The sequence below is a fragment of the Watersipora subatra genome, chromosome 5 (assembly GCF_963576615.1).
Source record: "Watersipora subatra chromosome 5, tzWatSuba1.1, whole genome shotgun sequence".
NCBI lineage: Eukaryota > Metazoa > Bryozoa > Gymnolaemata > Cheilostomatida > Watersiporidae > Watersipora > Watersipora subatra.
The window spans coordinates 55192519-55219206 of record NC_088712.1 but is presented as its reverse complement, the minus strand read 5'-3'; the positions used below and the strand labels follow the sequence as shown (position 1 = coordinate 55219206).

General features: G+C 32.1%; 1 protein-coding gene across 1 annotated transcript; it reads left to right on the top strand.

Annotated features, from left to right (window-relative positions):
- The first annotated feature begins 1132 nt into the window (after positions 1 to 1132).
- On the top strand, positions 1133 to 26688 carry LOC137397485 (acid-sensing ion channel 1C-like). The gene is made up of 10 exons (XM_068083776.1): positions 1133 to 1246; positions 3562 to 3707; positions 7774 to 7955; positions 10334 to 10470; positions 12387 to 12485; positions 12802 to 12973; positions 14971 to 15033; positions 15543 to 15680; positions 16148 to 16258; positions 26357 to 26688. The coding sequence occupies exons 1-10, from the start codon at positions 1133 to 1135 to the stop codon at positions 26686 to 26688; spliced, it is 1494 nt and encodes a 497-aa protein (XP_067939877.1).

The window sequence follows — 26688 nt, the reverse complement described above, 5'->3', positions numbered from 1 at the left end:
TGTAGACAGCGAGGAAGTTCCAATATTCTTCAAACCTGAAATAGAAACAAATCAATCCTCTCAATTATACTTTTTTTAATAATAACTTTTGTTATACTTTTCTAATGATAACTTTTGGCTTAATATTAGTTTTTTTACCTACTTACCCTATGGCTGTTCCATTCAAATCATCAAGCGTTGGAGGAGGTTTCAGGCATTATAGTGGCATTAGAGCATCCCACAGGGCATTGCAAGTTTCATGGATAATCTTGATTACAGTCGATTTGCCAATTCTCCAATGATATTTAGTTGCGTTAAATGTGCAGCCTTCTGCCAAGTAGTGCAAAGTAACTGCCAGTCTCATATCATCAGGAATAGATTCTCTAATATGAGTAACCTGCTTTTATATTCTGTAACACAATTTCACATATTTTACATAACATTCCCTTCTATAAACAATATTGCATACCTTAGGCGATTCATAGCCAAGAGTGTTATAAACTCACCCATGCTTGATCTTGTTAAAATATAATCAAACGTGTTTTGTGTCATTCGGTAATACTATTGATGGTGGTAGGCTGGCTTGACACATCCTTTCAATTCAGGAAATAAATTGTAGTATAACCTTTTATTTTGTGTCTTTCTACAATTTATTAAAAGATATTCAGAAAAAAATTTTGTTAGCTCATATGTTAACCTAATGCTGGTTATAGTTCAACATCAGCGCTGTGAGCTCAAGTTGAACCAGTTCTCAAAACATGCTGTTTTCGTGATGCTACAAATATCTGCATAAATATAACAAAACGACTCACGATATCAGGAATGCTTGTTCGGAATTTTTATTGGTTGTTGGTTAGTGAACACCCACGGTTGATCGGCCGTAGTGTGAACACCTAATCGTTAATGATGGGGTCATCACAACCCATCGCTAATCGTCGGTTTAAGCAATAGTGTGTACGGGTCTATAGACCTGGCAATGCCAAATATTTTTCCTTCACGAGTATTGGTTTTGAATATTAAGCAGCGAATTCAATATCTACATGAGCAAAGCATTGCAGTAAAATATTCTAACATTTGTACATCATAACAGTTGTCAAGTCATAAGTTTTAGTTTGCAAACTGATGGTGTTTGTTTAGAATATTCTGGAGTGTGATGGTTCTCATAGGAGTAGGATACTTTACCTCGGCAGCATATCTGTTTCTTAGAGACTACAGCAGGAAGATTGTCAGCACAAAGATCAAAATTAGGAATGCTAAAGAAATGCAGGTATTCTTTTTGTTATGCGCTGAAGAAAGAGATAATATAGGTTAAAATTTGATTGTGCTGTATTTATTGCTTAAAGATATTTTGCATCCAAACGCAAATTGCTGCAAGTGTGTATTAATATGGCGTACTTTAGTTTAACCATTCAGAGTAACACATATTTCAGCACCTCAACTTTTTAAAATTTTATAGAAAGTATTTCAATAATAAATAGTAAGATTTAGCCAAATACTTGCAAATAAATGAACTCAAATTTGAAATTTGCTTAAACCATAATAATTTGTGCTTCTACCTGGTGAATTGACTCTGCTAAAGTGCACATGGCCCAATTTTTAAGTTTTTTCCAATGTGGAATTTTTAAAATATTTGAATTTATAGCTTCCTTCCATTCCAGCAATTTAGTAAAGCAATTTTGTTTTGACACTGAATAAGTTCTAACTAAAATCATTGAAAAATGTTGCAAGTTAATAAAAGGCTTTAATCAAAATATCTTTGGCTGCATTAACTACATGCTTGCGTTGTAGTAAAGCAATTATTTTGGTCAGCATAGTACCCTTTGCTTCTAAATCCATAAAAAAGAACCTTTTCAAACTTTTTAAAAATTTGATTGATTCAAGATTTACTCATGTGGCTGATCATATTTATTTGATCTCTTATTATGTTTTTCCACGTTCTTTGTTATTTATGGCATAAACTTATTTTTTTGTTCTCTTGAACTATGCATTTTTTGCCAAACTGTGAAAAACATTTGCAAACACTGTCTTTCACTGAGAGTATTTTCAAGAAATATAATATATTTATTAATCTCCCATTTTATCTTATCTTTTGATTAGCAATAAGAGTTGTAAACTTATTAAATCTTAAAGTAGCAATACTACCAAACTCCTTAATGTACTTTTATACAATTTAAGGGTGGAGCATCATTGGTTTTTACTAATGTGTGTATTTTTGTTATTTATTCAATAAATACTTAACAAGTTATGAATTAATAACATATAACATGTTCGCTTCAAATGGTCCCAGAAGTGTTATGACTACTTCATTACAGAAACTGGTAAAAAAAGTTATGTGAGGCTGATTCTATAATGCATCTGGCTAGTAATTCTGACTACTTAAATCTACCAAATTCATGAATTTTTGTTTGCTGTTTTTTCACACTTAAATTTAAAGCCTTTTAAAATTTTTTTCAAAATGTGAAGATTTAGAACTTTAGGTTTTACATCAATACATTTTAATTCACATATAAAAAATATGTCGATATATACGGAAGACAGGAAAATTTATGAAGTTAGCTACAACACAATCTTTAAGCCTTAAGCAATACCTTGTAGTATAATATGGCTGGGGATTGCTTTAGATTATTGAACAGTTTGTTGTATCTAAAATATTTTTTAATTCTGAAGCATTATTCATCATTGGAAGTATTTTTTACACCTCATTGTTTTACTTCCATCAGCTCCAATTTTTAGTTTCAACCAAAGAAGCTACATATACATGTCGTATCATTTGATTGCTATTTTTGCCATGCAAATGAGCATACACAGAATTTCCCCAAGTTTTTACTAAGGAAAGTATTTACTAAGGTTCATTCTAGGCTTTGTCAAGAAATTAAGTTAAAAGAGTAAGTGCTACTCTGACTCCCATTCCGTTCAAAGTTTAAGCAGCAGCTGAGAATAGTTTTCTGAAATATTTTTTTTTGTAGAATTTGACTGCCATATAAAATATTGTCCATTTTTATTTTTAAGAATTTTTCTACATTTTTTAGGACTATGTAAATCAGGTTTATGTAGGTTGTTAACCTGGAAGTTAGTGCTGAAACTTCCTGGGTTTTAGCAGTTTCTAAAATTTAATAGTAGCAGCTGTCATAAACCTTTGATCTCATATTCCATTTTCTTGTAAAGTTTGCTGAGAATGTGCGAATAAAGTGCTTTGTTGCTTATTGATTTATAGAGATAAGCTAGAAAAATCATGTTATAATTGTTTGTTACACTTTGATTGTATAAATAGGTGGAACAAAATTTGATAAAGTGATCATCTTCTGAAACAATTTTGCAGGTCTCTTGTCAATGTAACATGATATGGGTATGCATCTTGACTAATCATCTGAATAAATAGCTTTTAAAAAACTGATGGTTTCCTTTCGGCTTAAAGTTTTGCACACACAGATTAGTCTCTACTAATTGAAACTACTCAAACAAGTCTGAAATAATTGCAGACAAAGTATTGTTTACAGAATTTTGCTAAGTGACTATGAAAAAAGGTGAAAGAAAATTTATAAAATGGAACTTTATTTAAAACTTTCCAGTCTGATTTTTTAGTTTCCAACTGTGACCATCTGCAACAAAAACAACTGGAAGTCATCAGCAATATTTTTGCCCTCCATAGACAATAACACTCGAAAAGTAGTCACAGGAGTTATGAAAGACTTATATATAGAAAGAGACCTTCCTCCCCCTCCTGGCACGTGAGAAATACAATTTTGTATAGTAACTTGACTTTTCCTGAACAGTATTACATCGCTGCTGTCATAGGTTGCTTTGATTAATACCAGCATATTTCTAAAGAATTGAGTTCATAAAAACATTTTTATATTCTCTGCTGGTGGGACGTAGCTATAGTCTTACAGCTTGTAGCAGATTTGAGTTGCAAAGTCACTCCACATTGTTTCCAACTTCCTTAAGCAAGGTCATCAATGCAGTAATTTGAAAATTGTTGATATACAAGAATGCAATGCAGAGCCACTTGTACTGTCACAGTGGTTCAAAGTAATAAAATTATAGAGGTTTGGCTACTCTTAAATATTTTGTGCTACATTAGCAAATATCTTGCCCAAAACAAAAATTTTTACTAAAACGAATCAAAAAGTCTCAAATAGAACTTCAATTTTTTACTCTCCTTTTGAGGATGACATAGCAAAAAGGTGATAATAAACATTCAGATAATAGGTAAATGCTAACAATAAAAAAGTGCTGTTGAAGCATTCTCAAATCCATTTTTTTAGTAATGTGTTTATGACAGATACTTTTGACTTGAAAAGGCAACTTTATTTAGATATGGTACACTCGAATCCATGTAACACTGAGTTTACATTTGATATGAGCTGGTTGGTTTAGTTCAGTTGTAGCAAGTTTTAAAGATCTGGTAGTTGAGAAAAAATAATACAGTAATACTTCAACTTACGAGTGCTCCAACGTACAAGAAACTTGAGATACGAGCCAGCTTTTAAGCAAGTTTTGGCACTAACATACTAGCCATGTTTGAGATACGAGCACTTGAGTCAGTTGCCAAGTATGCCGGAGGTGTTTTATGAGAACAGCATCATTCTGTATTTTCCAACTGCTCAGGTTATACTGTCGTACCGTGTTTTTGTGCACGATTTTCTGTGCAGAATTATGTGAATTAAACGTACTGCGCGTAGAACAAAAGTTTGACAGTAAAATGAAAGATAATACAAAGAAAAAGCAAATGATAACAATTGATATTAAACGAAAAAATATTAAAAAATATGCGAAATGTGTATGCGTGATTGAGCTAGCTCGGCAATATGACAGAAATACATTCATAATTATCAAACAGAAGGATTATATTCAGGGCATTTAGTTCGCAAAAAGGACTAACCATAGTTTCTAAACGGTGCAGCGATTTTCAAGACTGCTGGTGGCATTGGACAAACAATTGGCCGGTGACAGCGTAACTGAAACGATGCTATGTGAAAAGGCCGGCGCTATCTATCCAAACTGTTTAATAGACATTCGGACAAGCTGGCTAGTGGTCGTGCATTAACCATTTGCGACGACACCTGTGTTCGTCCTAATCGCAACATGTTGCAAGGGCGACAAAGGCAAACGTCCTTAGATAGGTTTATCTTAAAACGGCCGGCTAGTCGTGAAAGCAAAAAAAAAGGAAAAATTTCTCGCTAACCAGCGAGAAACTTCAAACTATGAACGCCGAAGAAATTTTAATTACGTTTAGTTGAAAATGAAAGTTTGCTTTTAGGTTTGCTTCTAAGTTTGTCTTTTAACACTTTGATAAAATCCAAATTTATCAAAGTCAAATGTTGTAACGAAGGATAACTTATATCTCCCTCCCTAGCAAATGCGAGTGTTAACTGCTATTGTATGTATTTAATTTTACATTTTAATTAATCACATTTCCTTGCATTATTTTTTATTTGTTGCTTTTTGAAAGCATGTAGTACGTAAGGACAATAACCAACATGTTCTTTTTGTTACAATATATTGTTTTGAGTGTTTTATTTGCTTTTTTAGAGTATGGAAATCAATCAATATATATTTAATTGTTCTATATATAAATAAATTGCACCAACATGCGAGTAAATTGACATACGAGCTCAGTCTCGGAACGCATTAAGCTCGTAAGTTGAAGTATGACTGTAATATCTATAACTTCATGAAAGATTCCAAGTAATTATGAGGCACCTAAACCCTTAGAACAGTGACTAGATCCTAGATTATATTGAAGGATGCCTGAATTATGAGCCAAAACAATTCTGTTCAAAAGGCTTTTTATAACAATGTTTTAGTTGCATAAAATATTATCTCTTCTTGTATTACTATGTGACTATTGAGGTAAAATTTTATGACTTTTAGGCCCTTTTTATATTTTTATTGTCATGTAGAATTTAACACTTTTAGTTCAGACAAAAATTGTGGAAAATGTTAAAAAATTATGAAAAGAAGTTATGTAGTTTTTTTGTAAAAATTTTTAAAATTGCATATTTTCAGTATACCTTAAGTAAAATTTAACAAGGCTTGTTACATGCCTGATTCTAAAATCTAAACTTTAAGTTATAAAATTAATGCCTGTAAAAGTGGTGTGATCTAATTAATACCAATCCTGGCATATTAGCAGCAAATCAGCAGTTTCATTTTCATCATAGGAAGTCAGGAAGAGGATCTGGCTTGAATTGCTCTAGTGCCAAAAAAAGATGCACTGTTATATGTGAACCATACTTGTTGGCGAATTAACACCACTCAGCAAAAATCCTGTTAGTCAGATTTTCTCTTTGGCTTAATGCAAGTGTTGAACTACCTGAGAAAGCTATAAAGTGAACTTAAAGAAAAAATAATTTCTGAGCAAGTTTTGTTAATATTTTTATTTTGATGAGACAAAAACAACTTTTCAAATCTTGAAATTGTCTTGCAATTAAAGTTTATGACATGAAATTTTCTCTCGTGTATGATGAAAAAATTTATAAGAATTAGCGAAATTATATCACTAATAAGTCAGAGAAACAAAATGCTGAAACAAATCAACTAGTACAGTCATACCTCAACATACGAGTGCCCCAACATACAAGAGAATCAAGATATGAGCAGCATTTCAAGCAAGCTTCCTTCTTGTGATATGAATAATTTTTGTTATACGAGGTTGTGAATCGATTTTCTATTGTCAGTCTATATCCAAGTTTGCAGATTGCTGCTTTTGAGAACAGCTTCACTTGGCCTTTTCCTCAAATCAGTTTAAAAGAGTTTTTAAATGGTTGACTTGAAGTTGTAGTGATACAAATAAAAAAGTGTCAAACCAGAATATTAACAAATTGGGACAATGAAATTAAACTAAGTTTCGTAGAAAACTAAAACTTAACTTGAATTGTGTGCTTAAGCGCTTCATATAAATTCATTTGAATTAAACTCAACTTTTATGTTACACAACCTCACAAAAGTTTTATGTTCAAAAATTATTTCTGTCAAATTATTTCAACTCTTAAACTCTTACATTAGCAACTCTGCCTGACTCTAAGGTAAAAACTTACAATAGTGTAAAAATTATGTTGCATTCCATCAAAGTTTTTATCAACTAAATATATATTTGTGATTTTTATAGGGTATATACTGAGTTATAACTGTTGAAACACGTTTTTCTATCGTAATATCATGTTTTATGTGTTTCTTTCAGAATATATTAATGGATTATTTTGCATTTACTTATTTTGCATAAGAAATATTGCCTTGAGACATGAGTAAATTGCAATAAGAGCTCAGTATCAGAGCGCATTCGGCTCGTATGGTGATATATGAGTGTATAGGACAAAATAACTAATAACTTTATTTGTTTTTTGTTATGTATAATTAACCTCTTTTATTTATATTGAAAAAAGTATCTTGCCTTCTGGATGTTATGAGCATATACTCAATTGTGCTCAATAATCAAGATTAACTCCTAAATAGCCAATATATGGCAGAACTTTCAAACCAAAATAAATTTTATATGACAAATAATATTTTGGTTGAAACACAAAATGTATTAACAATGGAAGAAGAAGCTTGAAAATACTAAAAAAAGTGCTAAATATCAAAAATGAATGAAAATTAAAAGATAATTTGGTCTTTCAACCAAAATTTTGTTCAAAAGTTTATTTACTTGTGATGAACATGCATCATGATCAATTATTATTTGTAACTCAAGACTGGAGTTACTACACAAGTGAAAATAATAAAAATTTTGCTTAACCAGAGATATTTTAGATTGCACAATGAAGCATTAAAGCAAACTTTTTTGCTTGCAAGGTACAACTGGAGTGATCCTATACTTTTTTGGCTGTCAAAATACACCACCATCAGCACTGAGCGAAATGAAAAAGACATGATGAGAATGTCTCACAAGTTGAATGAAACATTCTTCCTCTGCCAGGTGCGGGGAGTCACTAAACCATGCTCCGAGGTGTTCCAGCCTGAGAGGACTGATGCAGGTTAGACATATTTAAAGATTTTAGACACCAGCACCTCTAAATGTATTTTAGCTTTTTGGTAATCTCTTGCCAAATCAGGCTATTAACAACTTTTGGGGAATTACCAGGTAACATAATAGTAAAAGTAATATGACAAGATAAGCACAGGTTTCATATAAGTATAATGGTAAAATTAGATTATTGAATGATTTAATACAATATAAAATAATTTAACTTTGCTTTCCATGACTATTTGAACTAAGGGAGAAGTTAGTTATTGAACTAAGATTTGGTTAGCCCTGCAGATTTTTAGCTCTGAAAAAGAATAATTTGCAAGGACCATAGAAAACAAACATGTAGGGTGGAACATAATGCCTAACAGCAAATAGATTAAAAGAGAGAGAGAGAGAGAGAGAGAGAGAGAAAGAGAGAGAGAGAGAGAGAGAGAGGGAGGGAGGGAGGGAGGGAGGGAGGGAGAGAGAGAGAGAGAGAGAGAGAGAGAGAGAGAGAGAGAGAGAGAGAGAGAGAGAGAGAGAGAGAGAGAGAGAGAGAGAGAGAGAGAGAGAGAGAGAGAGAGAGAGAGAGAGAGAGAGAGAGAGAGAGAGAGAGAGAGTGATAGATCATGCTGATAAAAACCAAATAGTTTGTTAAATATACTGGCTATTTATTTTTAAAGTAATGGTTAATGTTAGTACTAGAATATGCTTCTGTGTCTTAGCTGAGACTACTATTATAATATATGTATCATAGTAAGTTAGGGTTTGATTTTAATATTTGAAGACCTCAACGGAAGAATGATTAATGTCACAATTGTTCAAACTTGAGATATAGGCAATTTAAAGTTTACAAACCTTTTTTAGAAAGAATCACAACATGTATCATAGAAAACTTTTAGCTATTGGTCAAAAAGGATGTTACCTGTGAATATCATTAACAAAAAAGCAGTAGACTTAATTTGGTGATGCACAACATGGCCTAAGTTGAAACCACTACACAGACATTGATCGTTTTAGTTTAGAAAACTTTGACACCTCTCTACGCATTATTTTTTGTTAGGTAATAATGTTACAATGTTATAACATTCTGATTTTAAATACTATATTGGCGTAAGATATGGGGTTCTATCATTTAAAATTTAACCGAAGAAAATTGAACAAGTCACAATACTACAACAAAAGCTTTTTGACAGTGTCTTAGAAAAACTGCAATATTTTGTTTTGCATTACACTGCACGCTTTTGCACACACTTCTTTTTGTGGCTTATCAGTACTCTTGGAATATTTCCTTTCATTTCTACTGTCTCTGTTTATTGTATCAAACTATTAACCCTTTCACTGCCATCCATGTACAAATTTAGCTAATGGTCTACTGCCAGCCATTTTGTCGAAAGTTGACGATTTAGTTTCATGATATGTATACAATTTTTTTCAGCTTCAGCCTCTAACTAGAACATTTTTGTTATATTTTTTATTTTGCCAACATGTTAGCAAATATTGCTATGCAAAAAATTCAATGTATCTATACTTTTTGAATCGCTAAAGCTATGTGAAGCTACAATTGTTACGAAGCTAAAACGATCTTCTACAATGTTCCTTCTCTTAGCAAACTATTATTTTCATCACCATCAAATTTAGTGCTGCTACTTTAATTATATGTATAATAACAAAACTATGACTCTGAATTGATTATAATGTCATCAACATAAGTATTATCTGTTTTCTAACTCGGAAGGTGCTCACAGAAATTACACAAAAAAATGTTTGTTTTGAAGTTGGAAATTCCCAAACAAGTCATGCATTGCTATTGGCTGAAAGTAATCACGTGACTGAATGATGATTGTTATTGCTTTGTAACCCTTGGACATTGGTCTATTTTTCAAAGAGCTAGTTTATTTAAGCAGGGATAGATCTGGCCCTTGATTATTTTTTCTGAAAGTTTGTCACAAGGCTAAACTTTATGGCCAGAACTATTTAAGGGAAGATAACCCTAAAGTTTTGAGAAAATGTTACATTGATCATTTTTCTGTTGAGATGTTCATTTATACTCTGCGTTAATCAATAAACTCAAAATTTATTTCATATGTTAGCAAATCATGTTCCAATTCATCAGTTTTTTTTATTCAAATAAGTATTTTTCTACCATTAATATGTATTTCATTATTATATAAGTTTCTAAATTTTAGAAATAGTATAATGAAAACATCCAGATTAGCTTACCTAAATTTCAAAAAACTGATAGCTTAAAATTTGAATGAGTTCTTTGCCAAACCTCATGTTTGTTTATTAGTTATATTTCTTAAATGTGACAAGGATAAGTAGAATGGATCTACTTCACATACTGCATACAGTCTCTAGCTTTCTTGACTATGGAGAACAATCAATTGTATGTTTCAATTTTAGGTTTTTGCCATCAGTTTAATAAGAATGGGAGTTTCTACACTCACACCCCTGGTATTAGTGGAGGACTTACAGTTGTAATGGATGCCTTAGTAGATGAATACTTTGTTGGACCGACCTCTTATACTGAAGGGTTTTCAGTGAGTTGAAAGTAGTTTGAAAATATTAACTTTGCAAACTCATTGCCATGGTACTGCAGTTTAGTTTTTTTAAACTCACACTCTTTTTTGAAAAGTTTCCAGCTTTGCTATATCAAATGGTTTAAAAGTTTGCTGTACAAAATAATACGCTAGTCTCTTAGCTGAATTACTATTTTTAGTTACGAAGTCCTTAAAACATTTCGCCAAAATTCAGTGTTCTCTAGTGTCCCATTTTTGTTTTCATTTTGGTAGTTTTTATAAATGCAGTCTGTGTTTTATATAGTTTATTCATAAATTTTGTCTGGTACTACTTCGGTCAATAGTTTTATAGGAGTCAAAAAATTTGATCAATGGGAGGTTTGCTAAATTTTCCCTGTTACTGTTATTATTGCTATTATTTGATTTATAACAACATTATGGATAAAAAGCTACATGGTTAAAGAAAACCTCTTTTGATGTTTATTTATCTGTTTCTCATATGATAACCATATTTAGTTACATAAATTCTCTTTTTTTATCATCGTTTTTACTGCATCTACAATCTGTATCTGTACATCTGTATCTGTAATATTTAATTATCCAGGTATGCTGTACATTATCAAAGGTTTAATATTAGTCATAGTAGATAACTGCAATATTTTGGATTATAATTCCACACATCTTTATAAATATTATTATTGATGAGCTGATCTACTGATATCGTACACTACTGCATGTTCATTATGATTCTTATCCAAAACCTCATTATTCTCTGCTTGCTGCTTTATGTCTATTTTTAGAATCTCTGTGAATATGTTTCATGATGTTATTAAGAAAATTGTTACATTCAGTCTACTACAGTTGATATTTTGTGGCCGCACCAGCAATACATTTACCATAAATCTTAACCATTTACTCATCAATCTCAATAGTAATCCAGTTTCCTTTTAAAAATTGAAGCAGCAAAAAACTTCATTAACCTAAATTATCTAAATACTTAGTTATTATTTGGTTTCCTTCCATTCATTCGGTTTAGACCATCAAGTTTTAGTTCCTTTATTTTGCTCACAAAACTTGAAAATCTTCCATCAATCTTGTGGTATCTTTTTGATAATGTTGGGTGAATTGGTTACATCTCCTGGAGAGTTTCCATTGGTTGACGTTGACTATCCAATTCTAAGTGAAACGTTTTGATGATTCATTCTCGCACTTATGGAAGCCCAGCTCGTATTTCATCATTCAACAAACTTTCGTTGACTCAAATTTGTGGTGAATTACCAACTCTAAAGTGTTTAATATATAGTGTGTGGTGTGTTGGACAAATTGTTGTCTCTGTCTCTGGCTTGTGAGGGGAAAATTATTGAGGTATGAATAATATCAGAACACTATTTTATCAGGTGTATGTGCGTGCGTGCGTGTGTGTAAAGTTTGTAGTATGTAAAGCATGTTGTGTGGCAGTTGGTGTGTGGGGTAGTAAATGGTGTATAGTGTGTTAAGTTATTTGTTTGTGCACATGTGGTTTTTGTTGGGTCAATTATTTTGGAATATTTTGTGTAGCAAGTGTGGCATATGTGTTGTGCAAGTGCGACAAGAAGTATCTGTAGATGTGGGTGTGTTTGCACTACTCACACATGCACTCACACATGTCACACACAGGAGTGTTTGGTGTCTAGCTGTGCATGTGTGCATGTGTGCATGCATGTGTGCGTGTCTACGGTTCCATACACATGTGCCTTAACCTGGTCAACCCAGCTTGGATAAATATAACTAAAATTTTATACAGCCTGAAGATTCTTATGAGCGTAAACCTTTTCTTGAGTGTCGGAGAGGTGTTGGTTGCATGTATCATAGAGTTCATCTCAGCATTCAAAAGTTCGTTTTATGAATACTCTATGGTTTGGCAATTCAATATTTTGCTACAAAATCTTGCTGACTAGGTTGCCGTCCATGATGTCAACCAAGTACCGCTACTTTTGGATCTCAGCTATGGAGTCAAGCCTGGAGAGGTTACGCAATTCATTGTACAAAGAAAGGAGGTGAGTAATTTATCTCAGATTCATAAGCTTCAACTAGAGCTGGCTAAAAAAAGAATCTAAGATTATGCACAAAATTGCTATCGTAAATCACTTCCTACTGGCCAACAAAAGCCAAAGAGTTAGAGTGGTTGGTTAGATTCGCTTTTGCAAACTTTTTAAAAATAAACTTGTTTATAAATAATTGATATTGAATCCCAAGGAGACAGTATCTAGGCGTCTGGTACACCATTTACATAAAATGTATCTACACTTGAGCCAATAAAATGTTTTTCATAAAAAAACATACTTAAACTTTTAACCATTCTGTAATTTTTAGATAAAAAGAGTTCCTCCATATGCTGATGGTGGACAGGCAGATTGCTTTGATGCTGATAACCTACCAAACCCTCTACATTACTACTCAGCCTACTCTTATTCAGCATGTAAGAGTGAGTGCAAAGTTGCACATGTTCTCAATAGATGTGGATGCAGAGACCTCTTTGATCACCGTGAGTAACATATTGAACAGATACAAAATAAAAATATTATTATACTGTATAATTAAGTTTCAAATTAATAAATATATTTAAACTTTACAATAATAGCACCAATATGAAAAGCAATAAAACAATTTGAATTATATTTTGCGAATGAAAATATATAGATGTAAAACTCTCAGACCAAAGGCATATACAAAAAAATTGAAAAACTTGCTAGATAAAATTGTGCATTTTTGGCACAGACTACCGAATAAGTAACAAGTATACTAATTGCGTCTTTGTTATTGTACTTTGGTAGTATTTTAATAATGAGTCATTTTACTACTACCAAGTTTTTAATTTAGTTGCAAAACAGATGAAGATTATTGTGAATATTTGTGCGTTTTGTTTTCAATATAAAAAACTTTTCTATCTAAAAACTGTTTGATAACATATTTAATTTTGGAGGTTGTCCACGACCAAACATGAGCAAAGCAATTGGTTGGGATATTTACGATAAATGCACATGTGCACACAACTCCCGAAAACTATTCATGAAAAATGAGACGAACTCTTGTCTCAAAATTTCATCAATAAATTTAACCATCGTTTTGTAGAGTCATTAAAGTATAATAACGATACAAAACACATATAAGCCTATTTAAATATGTTACCAAGTCTTTGTAAACCGTCGACATTATCTTAAAACTTACCCATCTGATTGGATTATACACAAATAGACAGATTTATTTAGACGAAAACTGTTATTAAAACTTGCTAAGCCTCACTTTTACCAAAGTTAAGACCGGAAATTGAAACGCCGAGCGACAGAGAATAGAATGATTAAGTCGTGCGCATTTCACGAAAAAATAACGTGCACATTTCACCAGTCTATAGCATTGTCGAATTGCCGAAGGTTTCTGTAATTAGCGTAGGAGTATAGAAATCGTTTCTTTTTTGCCGATTTCAAAGTAACTGACATTTTATTCACATTTGAGTACTTTGGTATTCTAACTGATGTCCAATGCAGTGTAAGTAAATGAAATGACGGTGATATTTTTTTCTAACGATTCTTATGAGATTATTACAATATTTAATTATAAGTTTGGATATTCTTCTTGATACTTCTTGATATCGTTAGCTACGGCGTTTTTAAATGTAAACAAAATTGTGCATTGGTTTTCTATTATTACTGTATTACTATATTAATAATATTGGTTATTCTAATAATATCAGTGCATTTTACTTCTAATATTGCATTTCTCCTATTGCAGGGGAAGAGATATAAACATTTAATATTTTCCTTTTATTATTGCTGTTTGTCATGACCAAACACTTTTTTAAATAGATTTTCTAAAACTCTATATAAATATCACTTCTTGATATAATTAGCTATGGCATTTTGAAATGTAAACAAAAGTGTGCATTGGTTTTATATTATTACTATATTAATAATATTAGTTATTCTAATAATATCAGTGCATTTTACTTCTAATATTGGTCAATATTGCAATTCTCCTATTGCAGGGGAGAGATATAAACATATAATCTTTTCCTTTCATTATTGCTGTTTGTTGTATATAATAGCACCCACACCCAGTACATTACAGCTAAAATTGCAGTTATCCTATTGCACTGACGTGCCATTTGACTGCTAATATTGCATTTCTCAACCATCAGTATCCTTTTTTTATCTAATATCACTTTGGTCGTGGGCTGCATGACAGTGGAATTTCTAGTATTAGCTTTGTGGTTTGAAAAAAAAGTTCCAGAATTGATTTGTTTCAGAAGTTTCGTATCCACTTTCGTCATGAAAATTGTTGATTTCTGTAAGTCATTTATTTAAACCATTGAACAATGTGGTCAACTCGTGAGATCTGGAAATAATGCATTTTTAATTTTTTTTCAGAAAATCAAGCTAGGAGCATAAAACTTCAGGGTATTTTCCTAGCAGTAAACTTTTCACCAGCCTTGTATATCTCACAATTTTCTTTCACAGCATCACTTGTTTAATATTTTGATTTCAGCACTGAATGGATCCAGATCATGCTATATTCAAGAGATGCTTGAGTGTTCTGTTCCAGCTGCCAGTATGTACAAAGAGTAACTTTACTCACCGTGCTAGTGTATGTCATTTTATATGTAAACGCAAAACTTTCATTCTATTATTAGATAATTTCCAAGATTTTTCCCAAGGAACCAGCTGTTTGGCCTAGTGTGTATAAAAAACTCTAAAGGTTAACCAATATACAAACAAAATATTAAAAAAATATTATTCTGTTCGAATTTATCTCAACTTTAAGTTAATTTAACTTTTTAGCAAACAGTTGCATAAAAGGGTGACAACACGCGCCCCGCCAGAGTCAAAGAAACATTGATGGAGATCAGCTGATATAATTTAGTGATTCGCTCTAACTCTGCTTAAACCAAATAGAATCTTAGAGAAACGAGTCAAATAACCAGAGAACACTTATTTATGATTTCAAAGGTTACTACTGTATACTAAAATGTAACTTTAATTATCATAATGGCTTCCAATCATCAGTAACAATCTATATAATTTAACCTTTAATTGTACCTTTTGTTGTTTTTTGTTCAGCTGAGTTTTGGATGAATCCAGATAATCTGCACAAATGTAACTGCAGAGCTACATGTAAGGAAGTTCAGTTTACGGCTAGATTGTCCGCTACTGCTTATCCTAGCAAAGGAATGACAGAAATTGATGGATGTGACTCTGGTCTGTATTTAATTTTTTACCCATGTAAAGTCTCAAAAGAAACTGTTTAAACACAAGTATGGCCGACATTGACTTATACGGCTGATAACCAAGCACTCTTTATCTACGCTGTGTAAGAATATGTTACGAGGTGCATGGTATTTTATTTTAATATTGATGTTTTTGAATTTCCAAAAAAGAAAATATTTTATACAAGCCTTTCAGAGTAACCTGTCAATAGTTGTTGAATTGCGAGAACTATATTTTTATCATCATTAATTGCACTGCTTTTATTGAAATGACCACCATGGTTGAACCAGATCATTCTTTCCTATCACTACAATCATCTACCACATGATGACCCTAACAAAAATGTAGTAATAAATGCATTGACTAATTAGCATAACAAGCAATTTAATTTAAAAACTGTGGCAACTCCAATAACTTGAATAGTCTTAAAACTTTGTATAACTTATGTAATATTTCAGAATGCTTTGAGTATTCCAGAAAGAACCTTGCAATGCTGCAAGTAGTTTATGGTGAGATGACATACGAGCTGCTCGAGGAAGATGTCATGTACAAAGGATATGATCTCATAGGTGAATACAAAATTCTCAGTCTGTATAAAGTGAAAAATTTGTTCTCTTCTCAGTTTCCAGTTAATGATAAACCTGTAGTGTGAACTATTAAGTTCATTTAAAAACTAATCTGGTCTACTTCAAATCCTTTTCACCTAAAAACATTATTAACAAAACTCTTAAATCCGTAGAAATTCTTTGGCATATAAATCTTTTATATGAACGTCGAATTTTAAACAATTCACTAGTTCAACAGTCAAATATTTATGACCAACTGATTTCACAAAAGCTACCTTAAAAAAAATGTCAGTAGAGTATAAAATGAAGATAAAGTTCATTTCATGTATACATAGACAATTCTGACCAACCGATGTACAGCTGTCTTCATAGCCATGAAAGTTGGATTGTTTCTGTAGATGCTTATCGATTAACTAAACACACCCTATATTTACTATTAACCACAGTAACACAATAAATACATATACACAGATGGCCTGGATACTCCTTCACGGCATAGTCTACCAATCTTATTCAACTTCATGACTGTAGTTAAAAATATTGATGGACATTTATGTGTATTTGTCTTATTATGTACTATATGTATATAAGCACTGTACCAAAAAACACCAAAACATATTGAAAAGTTGCACAGACGCTCTGCTTCTTGCGAGGCTTTTTCTTGCAGACTCTGATGAAGCAAGCTCGGCCTCCTTCTCCAAGCAGAGTCTGTTTTTTGTTATTAATTGTTTATTAGCTCAGTGGAGTCGAGCCACAAGGACTCAGGTGGAAAGGTGAACCTGTCTAAACACAGGGTCGGGCAGCTCTCACCAAACTAGTTTTGACCTATGCATTACCATAATTTTGAAATTAGAATGAGATTTTCCAGTTTGAACAGCAGTTACTTCATAGATTGAAGATAACGCCGGACAAAAATTATAAAAGGAAGTATTTAGCATTCAGGGAATATATTTGAGTAGCTTGAATATAGTAGTCTATAAATATTAATTATTAACGAAGATCACATGCTGGTTTTCTTAGTGATGTATAAAAAGGCATTTAGTTCTGCTAACCAGGCTCATCCGATTTAGTTATAGTAAACAATGTGTACACAACTTCTTCTACTCACAGAAAATTCAAAGGTAATGTTTCTTGAGATCTTCTTTAAAAATATTTTAGCAATATAATACTAAAAGTTTTAGTTATATAACTCACTGAATACAAAATATAAAGTTTGAACAAAATATTTTAAAAGTTACTCCCTATTTTATATGCTATACACAAATAATAAGAATAAGTTCTTTGTACATTTGCAATTGTATAGGATAAGTTTTACTCAAATTATAAATTTTTGGCTACATGTACATATGTTCATGGTCACATTTTTACCAAAACTCAATGGTCGAGTATTTTTACATGTATAGTAATCCTAATAACTGTAGAAATATAGCTTTGCTGCAGTGAGATGAAAATATCACCCTAAGTGTCACTTGTTTTTATATAAAAACAAACAACTTAAAATGTGGTTTAGGTGATTTATATACTGAAAACATAAAAACAGAGCAAGTTTTTAAAAACAGCTTTTAAGGTAGAACATATAAGGAAACATGTTTTGATAATGTCTTATGTTCAGCAAAAAAAGAAGAAATCTACAAACCAATTAATTTTACTTGACATATGTCTTCTCAGTCGTTATGTCAACCGTGGGTTTGTTTAATTAAGTACTACTTTACCAAGAGCTATTAAAAAGTAATCCTGAACAGTTTCAGAAATAATTGAACTTCAGAAATATGAACCTTATAAACAATATGACTATTTTACAGCGAGTGTTGGAGGTACACTTGGAGTTTGTATTGGAGCCAGTTTCCTCACTCTCATGGAGTTGATAGAGTATGGTCTCATCCGGTTTTCACTACTGATCCAAAAAGGAAATAAAGTTAACAGTAAACCCGTCGTCACTTAATAAAATTAAAACAATAAATTCTTAAGTTGTGAATGGATTCTAATATTTAACCAAACATTTTAATAATTTCATAGTTCCTATATAATAAGTCATTGTCTGTTTACAGCTAATGCTAATTTTGAAGATTGAGTAAACATGTTACTGTATTGGTCATAGTTTTAGCTGTTCATAGCATGTTTGTTATATTGAGCCACAATTAAATCCATGAACAAAATGATTTTTTAAATCTAAATACTAGTTAGTATTCATGGTTTTGGCTGATGCTACTTTGTTTACTAGATGCTATAAAATCTTTTAATCTATTTTGAATTATCGTTTTCATTTTTCTGCAAAAAATTCAACAATTCAGAGCATAATTTTGTGAGTTTCTCGGCCTTTATCTTTACATATTAGAATAAAACAATGTATCAATAAAACTATATGAACAACAGGGCTTTCAATCTAGAAATTGGCTGCCTCAGACTTCGTTATAGCTTCACCATTAAAATGTGAAACTTTTATGATTTTTTCTGTTTCTCAAGATCATTGAGAGAAACTGTGGTCTAGTGGTCTGAAATGCATGACCTAAAATCCACTTCTTAAAAAGGACATTGGCGCTGACCAAAATGACATCTAAACTAAAATTATTCAGCACAATCTGGCATGTCTCTCGTCTTTGAGGTTTCTTTGCTGTTGTGCTCAGATATGACCAGACAAAACCACAGAGTCGATACTTGTGCAATAATGCTCGTAAAACAACAAAACCTCTGCTAGCGATATATATATTAACTTAGCAAATGCTAAACAGACATAATATTTAATCGTCTAAGGATTCTATCACAATCGTCCGCTTTGACCACAATATAGCGACTGAACCTCACAAAAACCTAGAAATAGAAGTTCAGGAAAACATGAAATAAATGATACCAATAAATGCATGATTTTTAATAACATAAAAAGTTAGCTGTTCAACTTGCTCATCACACTCATTCTTTAGTCTATATAATTCTAATGCTAATAATTTCCAATCAAGTTCTTAGTGACTAACTGACAGCACACAATATTATCGTATTAACCGCAGCAGATTACATTACAGTTTGAGATTGGAAAATTATTTGTGTAATTCGGACTAATACCAGATTTTATCTATATTTTTAAGTTGTAAGAATGGACAGAAAAATCACAGTCTCCAAAATATTGACATAAAACATATGTCATGCTTTGTAATTATTATATTGTCTTTCGTTTTTGAATTAGATTATAAAAAATTGTCCGTAAAAAATTCTTATTCATGAAAACAGGACATAATTTAAAAGGTTTAACACAGTATGCTCATAAAAGCTTGAAAAGTGCAGGAACAAAAAAATTTCGTAGATGACCTTTTAATTTTTTCATATGTATAATAAAAGAAATCCTTGCAAGCACACCTCATAATATGTATGTCCAAACCATTGGTCTACTTGTTCAGTCGCTGTATTAACATGATGTATTTTATCAGTGCTTGTGGAATTTGCTTCAAAGCATTTTATATTTTCTTAACCTTTAATAACCATGAGGTGACGACTTGATGGGTGAAAATGCATATTGGTCACTAACAGATGAGCTTTTGTTTCACATTGGCTGATTGTCGGTGTTAAAGTAGGAATACATATCCTGTTTACAAAAATAAGTTCATTATCATAATTTGAAGCTTGCATTTTAATAGTTGGACCACCGACAGGTTTTTAATTTTTTTTTATAAAAAGTATCGCTAAAATGAAACATCATAATTATATTGCCAAAAGTTAATTTAATTTATAATAATTTCAGTTAACCTTAAAAAGACTTGAGGCTCGATTAATTTATCTATAGGCATTATTATGCCCATAGTAATGTCAACTAATGACCGATCTCTAGTTATAAATTGAGAAACTATAGAATAGTCAATCAACTAGGAACGTATGTAAGTTTTTAGTTGTTGCACCAGAAGGGCTGAGGTTGAGGGCTGAAGCAGGTGCTGGCTATGAAGTGTCAGAAAACGCCAAAACATACATGTTTAATCCTACCTTAAGGTGTTTGCTACTTGATTGACAACAAAGATATGTCACCCGAAGTATCCTGGAATTGAGCATGAAACTAGGTTTCTAATTGTAGAGCTTCAACTACTATCTATATTTACTAATAGACAAACCAAGGTGCAAAAGAGTGTGGTTTAAGTATTTGTGTTTTTATGTCTTCTTGCAAAGTTAAAGCCATTGTTAGTACAAGTCGTTACAATAAAATAACAACTTGCAATGCTCAAAAGCAGCCATGGGATAGTAGATATGTTCATGCTGTGCAATTCATAGATGTGTACTGTCATATAACTAGCTTTCTAACTAACACGAGAAAGCCAGATATAGCTTTTTAGCAATGATGACAGCTAAAGGATTAACACGTTATATTACTATTACCACAATATTCTGTGCTCTCTAAAAGTCTTTAGTCACGTTCTGTATCTAAGGCCTTATTCATAAAATGTGTGGCAAGATGTACATTATCTTTTTAACAGACTTGGAAAGTCCAAACACAACACAAATGGTTAAAAGTACAAGATACTGTTAGGCAATACAGACACACGCACACTCATAGGCATGCACATACGTATAATCCTCCGTTATATATAAATTATATATATTATGCATAAGAATTAAAACTGCTTTACCATATCAACCAAATAAGATAATTAAGTTAGACATAGATTTCTTTTAAAGCTCATAGCAAAAGGATAAATACACTATTTTGCTAATTACAAACATATATTACTCATTGAACAATCTTTTTACAATGTTGTTTATATAAAGTTTTATGGAGGAATATTATGGTTGTTAAGTTCTGTACAATAAATTGTGAAGGTGATAACACAATATGAATAGTGACACAAATTGGATTGTGCTAGCTAAAATATGCATTTAGATGCAAGTCTGCAAGAGTTAATACTAATTTATTATCTGAATAACTTACAAACTGGTAAATTTACAAAAGGGTAAACTAAACCAAAGTCTGAAAAGTTGTTACATTTGGAAGCTCAAATGAAACAGGGAAAGAAAGGCAAAAGTTCAGATAAGTTTTGACAGATTTTAAAAAGAGCAACTGTATGCAACTTCTCCCTCCATATTGTTATATATAATATGTATTATTTTAAAAGAATTTGAGCTGATTTACCATGTCAGCCAAAAAGATAATTAAGTTAGACATAGATTTCTTTTAAAGCTAATAGCTTAAGGATTAATACACTATTTTGCTAATTACAAACCTATATTAGTCTTTAAACAATCTTTTTATTCATGCTGTTTATATAAAGTTTTATGGAGGAATATTATGGTTGTTAAGTTCTGTGCAATAAATTGTGAAGTTGAATACACAATATGAATAATGACACAAATTGGATCATGCTAGTTAAGATATGCATATAGATGCATATCTATATGAAAAGCAATAAAACAATTTGAATTATATTTTGCGAATGAAAATATATAGATGTAAAACTCTCAGACCAAAGACATATACAAAAAAATTGAAAAATTTGCTAGATAAAATTGTTCATTTTTGGCACAGACTACCAAATAAGTAACAAGTATTCTAATTGCGTCTTTGTTATTGTACTTTGGTAGTATTTTAATAACGAGTCAATTTGCTATTACCAAGTTTTTAATTTAGTTGCACAACAATTTAGTTGGAGGTTGTCCACGACCAAACATGAGCAAAGCAATTGGTTGGGATATTTATGATAAATGCACATTTATCAAAATCATTGTTCAAACAAATTAGCATGATTGCATTGACGCAAAACATATAATTTTAAAATACGATCAATGAACCTTGAACTGGCCTGTTTTTCGAAACTACTTTACAATCTTCTGAACAGTAAGAATTGCATCAAGCTGTAAAAAACCCTGTTCCCTTAACATTGAATGGCAACATAAAGTTTGTTCTTATAACGAATGTTATTATGCTTTACTATATCTTGTTGTCCTAAATCAACAATAGAGATTAAAATGAACTAGTTCATGTTACCTAAAAATGCATCATCTAGTAGGATTGTGATAGAATACTAAACTCAGTGCGTTTGATAAGCATTACAACGTTTGTCAAACAAAATGGTTGACAGGGGTGATATGAAGTATAGCCCTTTACTGCACTCAAAAAAAGTTTTAAATATAGTGTATTTTATTCTTATCATGATCCTAACATGATACAAACATAGGTTTCTCTACATTGGTAGACTTTAATTAGTACATTCAGACAGACTTATCAACATGATTGAGCAGAAACTTTATTGATTTTAATAATTGCTCTTTATAACTATTTAGTACATGAAATATCATATTTTGCAGCTTTAAAGATTATTAAAATCATTTCTATTTTTCATGAATAAAGATTAAGCTAGTCATTTAATCTAACTTTGAAGGTTTTTCCTTGCAATTCTCTCCTGGCTCCACTCCTTGCATTCACTAACAGCAGAAAGAACTATTATCTTTGTTATCGTTTCTTAACTACGCCTTCAGGAAAGAACGTCCTCTTTGCTATGCCTGTATCACACTGTATCACAGCTTACTACAGCATATCCCATCATACTACAAAATATAGGTTAGTCAATACATAGTTCTATTTTCTCAGTAATGCATCATAACTGCTCTTCTAACACGCTTTATTATACCAACTCAACCTGGATACATTCTTATATATTGTTAAAATAGTTACGGAATAGAATACAACACAGTGGTGTGTAGAGTCACTAACTAAATGCGTCTAACAAACTCAGAGTGTATAGCAGTTTGAGCAAAGTCAATGAACATGATAACACTTACAGTCTAAACCAAGACTTTACCTCTGGTGATCACATGGCTACACGCCGTCAGTCATACTGTTTAATAAAATTGCTAGATACAGGCTTATTGATTTACCTATTTATTAAAACATTAAAATCTTATAATCAAAGTTGTGACTATTTTGAAATATCATATACTCACTGATGTCCAGATGTAAAATGCATTGCAGATGCCTGAAATGGTTGCCTTATTGCCGAATTAGTTCCAGTAGCCGTGCAGTAGTCGTGCAGTAGTCGCGCAGTAGCAGTGTAGCACCAGCGCAGTAGTCGCGCAGTAGCAGCGCAGTAGAAAATGCTACATTCTACCGTATTAGCTAGAGTAGAAATCTCCATATGACACTATACATTCATATCATGTTTTCTGGAAGACCGATTACAGAAATATGTATTGAGTTGAATTTGATGCAACCACAACTTTGATGCAAAATGTGAATACTGCTCAAACGTGAGAATAAATGTGCAAACCAATCCATCACAATGAACAAAATTTTTGAAGTTGAAGTAAGAATCTAATATGTTATTTATTCAAAATATTAACGAGAATACAAAGCATACAACTCCAGTTTCCTGAATTTTGATAGCAACTGACTCCTAATTCTGAAATGATACATTAGTTAAAGGATGAGTTTCATAAATCTAAGGTGGATACTGTAGGCAATCACAGCCAATGCTGTGTATGTAATATAGTTTTACTTTCAGTTTGTGCATACCATTGAGAGCTGTGAGAATGTGGAATAGGCAATGTTCAGTAATGGTGAAATGGCAGTATGGATGCTTGCGGAGCCAGCAGTCTAAGATTATTAACGATACCACCTGCACCAAACATTCACCCTCTGACCGTTTAGCATTAGCGGCACAACTCATTAGCATTAGCATTAGCAACTCACGTTATTTCTGTGTTTTATTGGAGCACGTGATGATTCTCTTGACACTTAAACTGTTACAGTACTAATTGCTATAAAAGTAGTTGGGGCTAAGCAGTAGTCTCAGTTCTTTATGAATACTTCACGTTTTTTTTTGTAACAAACATGAAGTATTCATAACAAACATATCGATGTTTGCTGAATAGCTATATTCATATTATTCAAATGCCATCGATCGAGTAATATAGTAAGACACTTGTACAGCATGTGGAGGATAACTCTGTATTTACTGAGAGGTATTCAACTTAATGAATGCGTGTCACATAACTGATAGATAGGAGTAGACATCTGCTGATAGGGTTTTCTCTAGGCTATGAATTGAGAATATAAAAGCACCTAAATCAATGCAAACTTATAAATAATCTGTAGTATTCTGTCAGTGTCTATCTAATAACCAGACTTATGATTCCCCGTAGCTTTTACCAATGCTTAGATCAGGCAGCTAAAAGGGTCAGCAGTTCTTCTTTGCAGCTTGATTTAGCTAGTTTTAGTGAAGAAGGAATTGCAAGTTATACAACAAAATTACAAGACAGAAAACTGATTTGTATTAAAAATATAACAACATTTTGGCCATCTTACTTTCAAAATACATACCATGAAAAAAGTGTTTTGTGTATTTGAATTAAATTAGGAGAGAAAATAAAATCAACTTTAAAAGTATTCAAACTTTTTCAAACAACTGTTATTTTCAAATTTCATATCATGAGGAAAATTGTTGTGCAGGACAACTAAATTAAAAATAACTCAAAGAACTGTAAAGGTTTTCAAACCATTGTATAGTTAAAAGATTCATACTTTCAGCGACGTATAGGTTTTAATAACGTACAGTGAAAACTCAGTTCTCAAACATAGTTAATTCCAAAAAGTCGCTATGTGTTACCCATTAGGTTAGGTTATGTGTTAGGTTGTTTAGCGTTGCTAACCGAGTTGTGTGAGATCCGAAACAATTTTTCCCATAACACTAAAATTATGTAAAATTTAACCCATTCCAAAATGAGAAAAACTTAGGTAAATTCTGAGTCATACTTCGGTAAACTATTTTTTTCAACATTTCACTCCATAAGCTATACTGTATACTGCATACTATAAATAGAAACGGGTATACATAGATTGTGTTTAAATTTAATAAAAGGTTTTCTATATATGATTTTGGGAAAACAAAAGTAAACATTTTGCATGTTTAGCTTTTAAAACCTCAAAAGTATTAAAGGTTAAAATACAGTACTAAAAAGTGCAAAAATAGATAATGAAACAGCATAAAATGCAGCAGATCTATTACATCAAATATTGTAAGAAAAAACATATAAACAAAAATGGTATGTTTACTATACATCTTCAGAGAAGGCTTCTCCTCCAAAGCCGTTTAGGGTAAACTGACTGGAAGGGTTATCTACCTAGCAAACTCTTTCGGTAAAGGAAACATCGTGCTGCATGGTTCCTCCCTTTTTGTAAAGAGTTTATGAAGGATAAAATGCTTATACGTTTTCATGCGTTCCTAGAACTTTGCTAAGTGCAATGAGCATGCTCCAGTTTATTCGAGAACCGAATTTAGGTTCAAGCTCCGAGGTGAACCAATCTAAAAATATTTGGTGGAAAACCTAAGGCTAAAATAATTAGCACACAGATGGTGTATGTTTTATATGAAAACATGTCTGATCACTATGGGGTTCTAGCTCAGTGGTAGAGCATTTTGATAAAAAAATCGTCAGTCATAGATGTGAAAATCGTCGTGAGTTCAAATCCATCAGAATGCGGAATATTAAGATTTTAAGATCTATAGCTAGAATGCCAGATATATGACACAGACTTACAGACATACAGATATACTTTGAGAAATATATATATCATGTAGATGTAAAATGTCTCATAATTTGTCATTTTTCATCATCTCTCATTCCCTGTCTGCCCAGCTATAGCAATTACTAGGGTCAGTCAACAAGTAGTGGGAATTTGGTGATAACTTTTGTTCTATTTTATTTAGCAATTTAATATTTTCTAGAATTTTATAAATGGGTGTTCTCATCACTTACCCAAAAATTCATCCTTTTAGTGATTCAACTATTGGATATTATTTATATTCCAAATGGCCGTCGAGCTGAAAACATGCTCACTCATAAAGCCAAGAGCTGTTATAAGATTTTTGAGAGCTGAAGGTGTGAAAACAAAAGTTAATCACAGAAAAATGAAACAACAATATGGGGAAAGCTGTATGTCACAAACAAGCTGCTATTGGTGGGTTGATGAATTCAAGAATTGGCGAGAAGACAACCTGTCCTGTAAAGAAGAAGTTGAAATCTGAGAGAACGACATGGTAAGTAATGCTCACAGTATCCTGAGATGGAAAGGATTTTATAACTTGAGATTTCAAGAGTCAAGGTAACACTGTTAACTCTATAAACTACTGTGAGCTCCTGGCTGGGGTGAAGCAAGACATAAGGAACAAGAGCAGAGGCCTCCAGAATGGAGATGTTGTGTTCCACCAGGAGATTGCCCGCCCACATACACTGCTGCCCGTACAATGGCCAAAATTGAGGAACTGGGCTGGGAGGTGTTAGTACACCCTCTTTATAATCCAGATCTAGCACCCAGCAATTTTCAACTTTTTGGATCATTAAAGAACCACCTGAAAGGCAAGCACTTCCCTACTGGTGCAGCCATCATGGAAGCTGTGCGCGAATGGTTTAGAACCCAGCGGCCAGAATTTTATTCTGCAGGAATTGAGAAACTTCCAGAAAGGTAG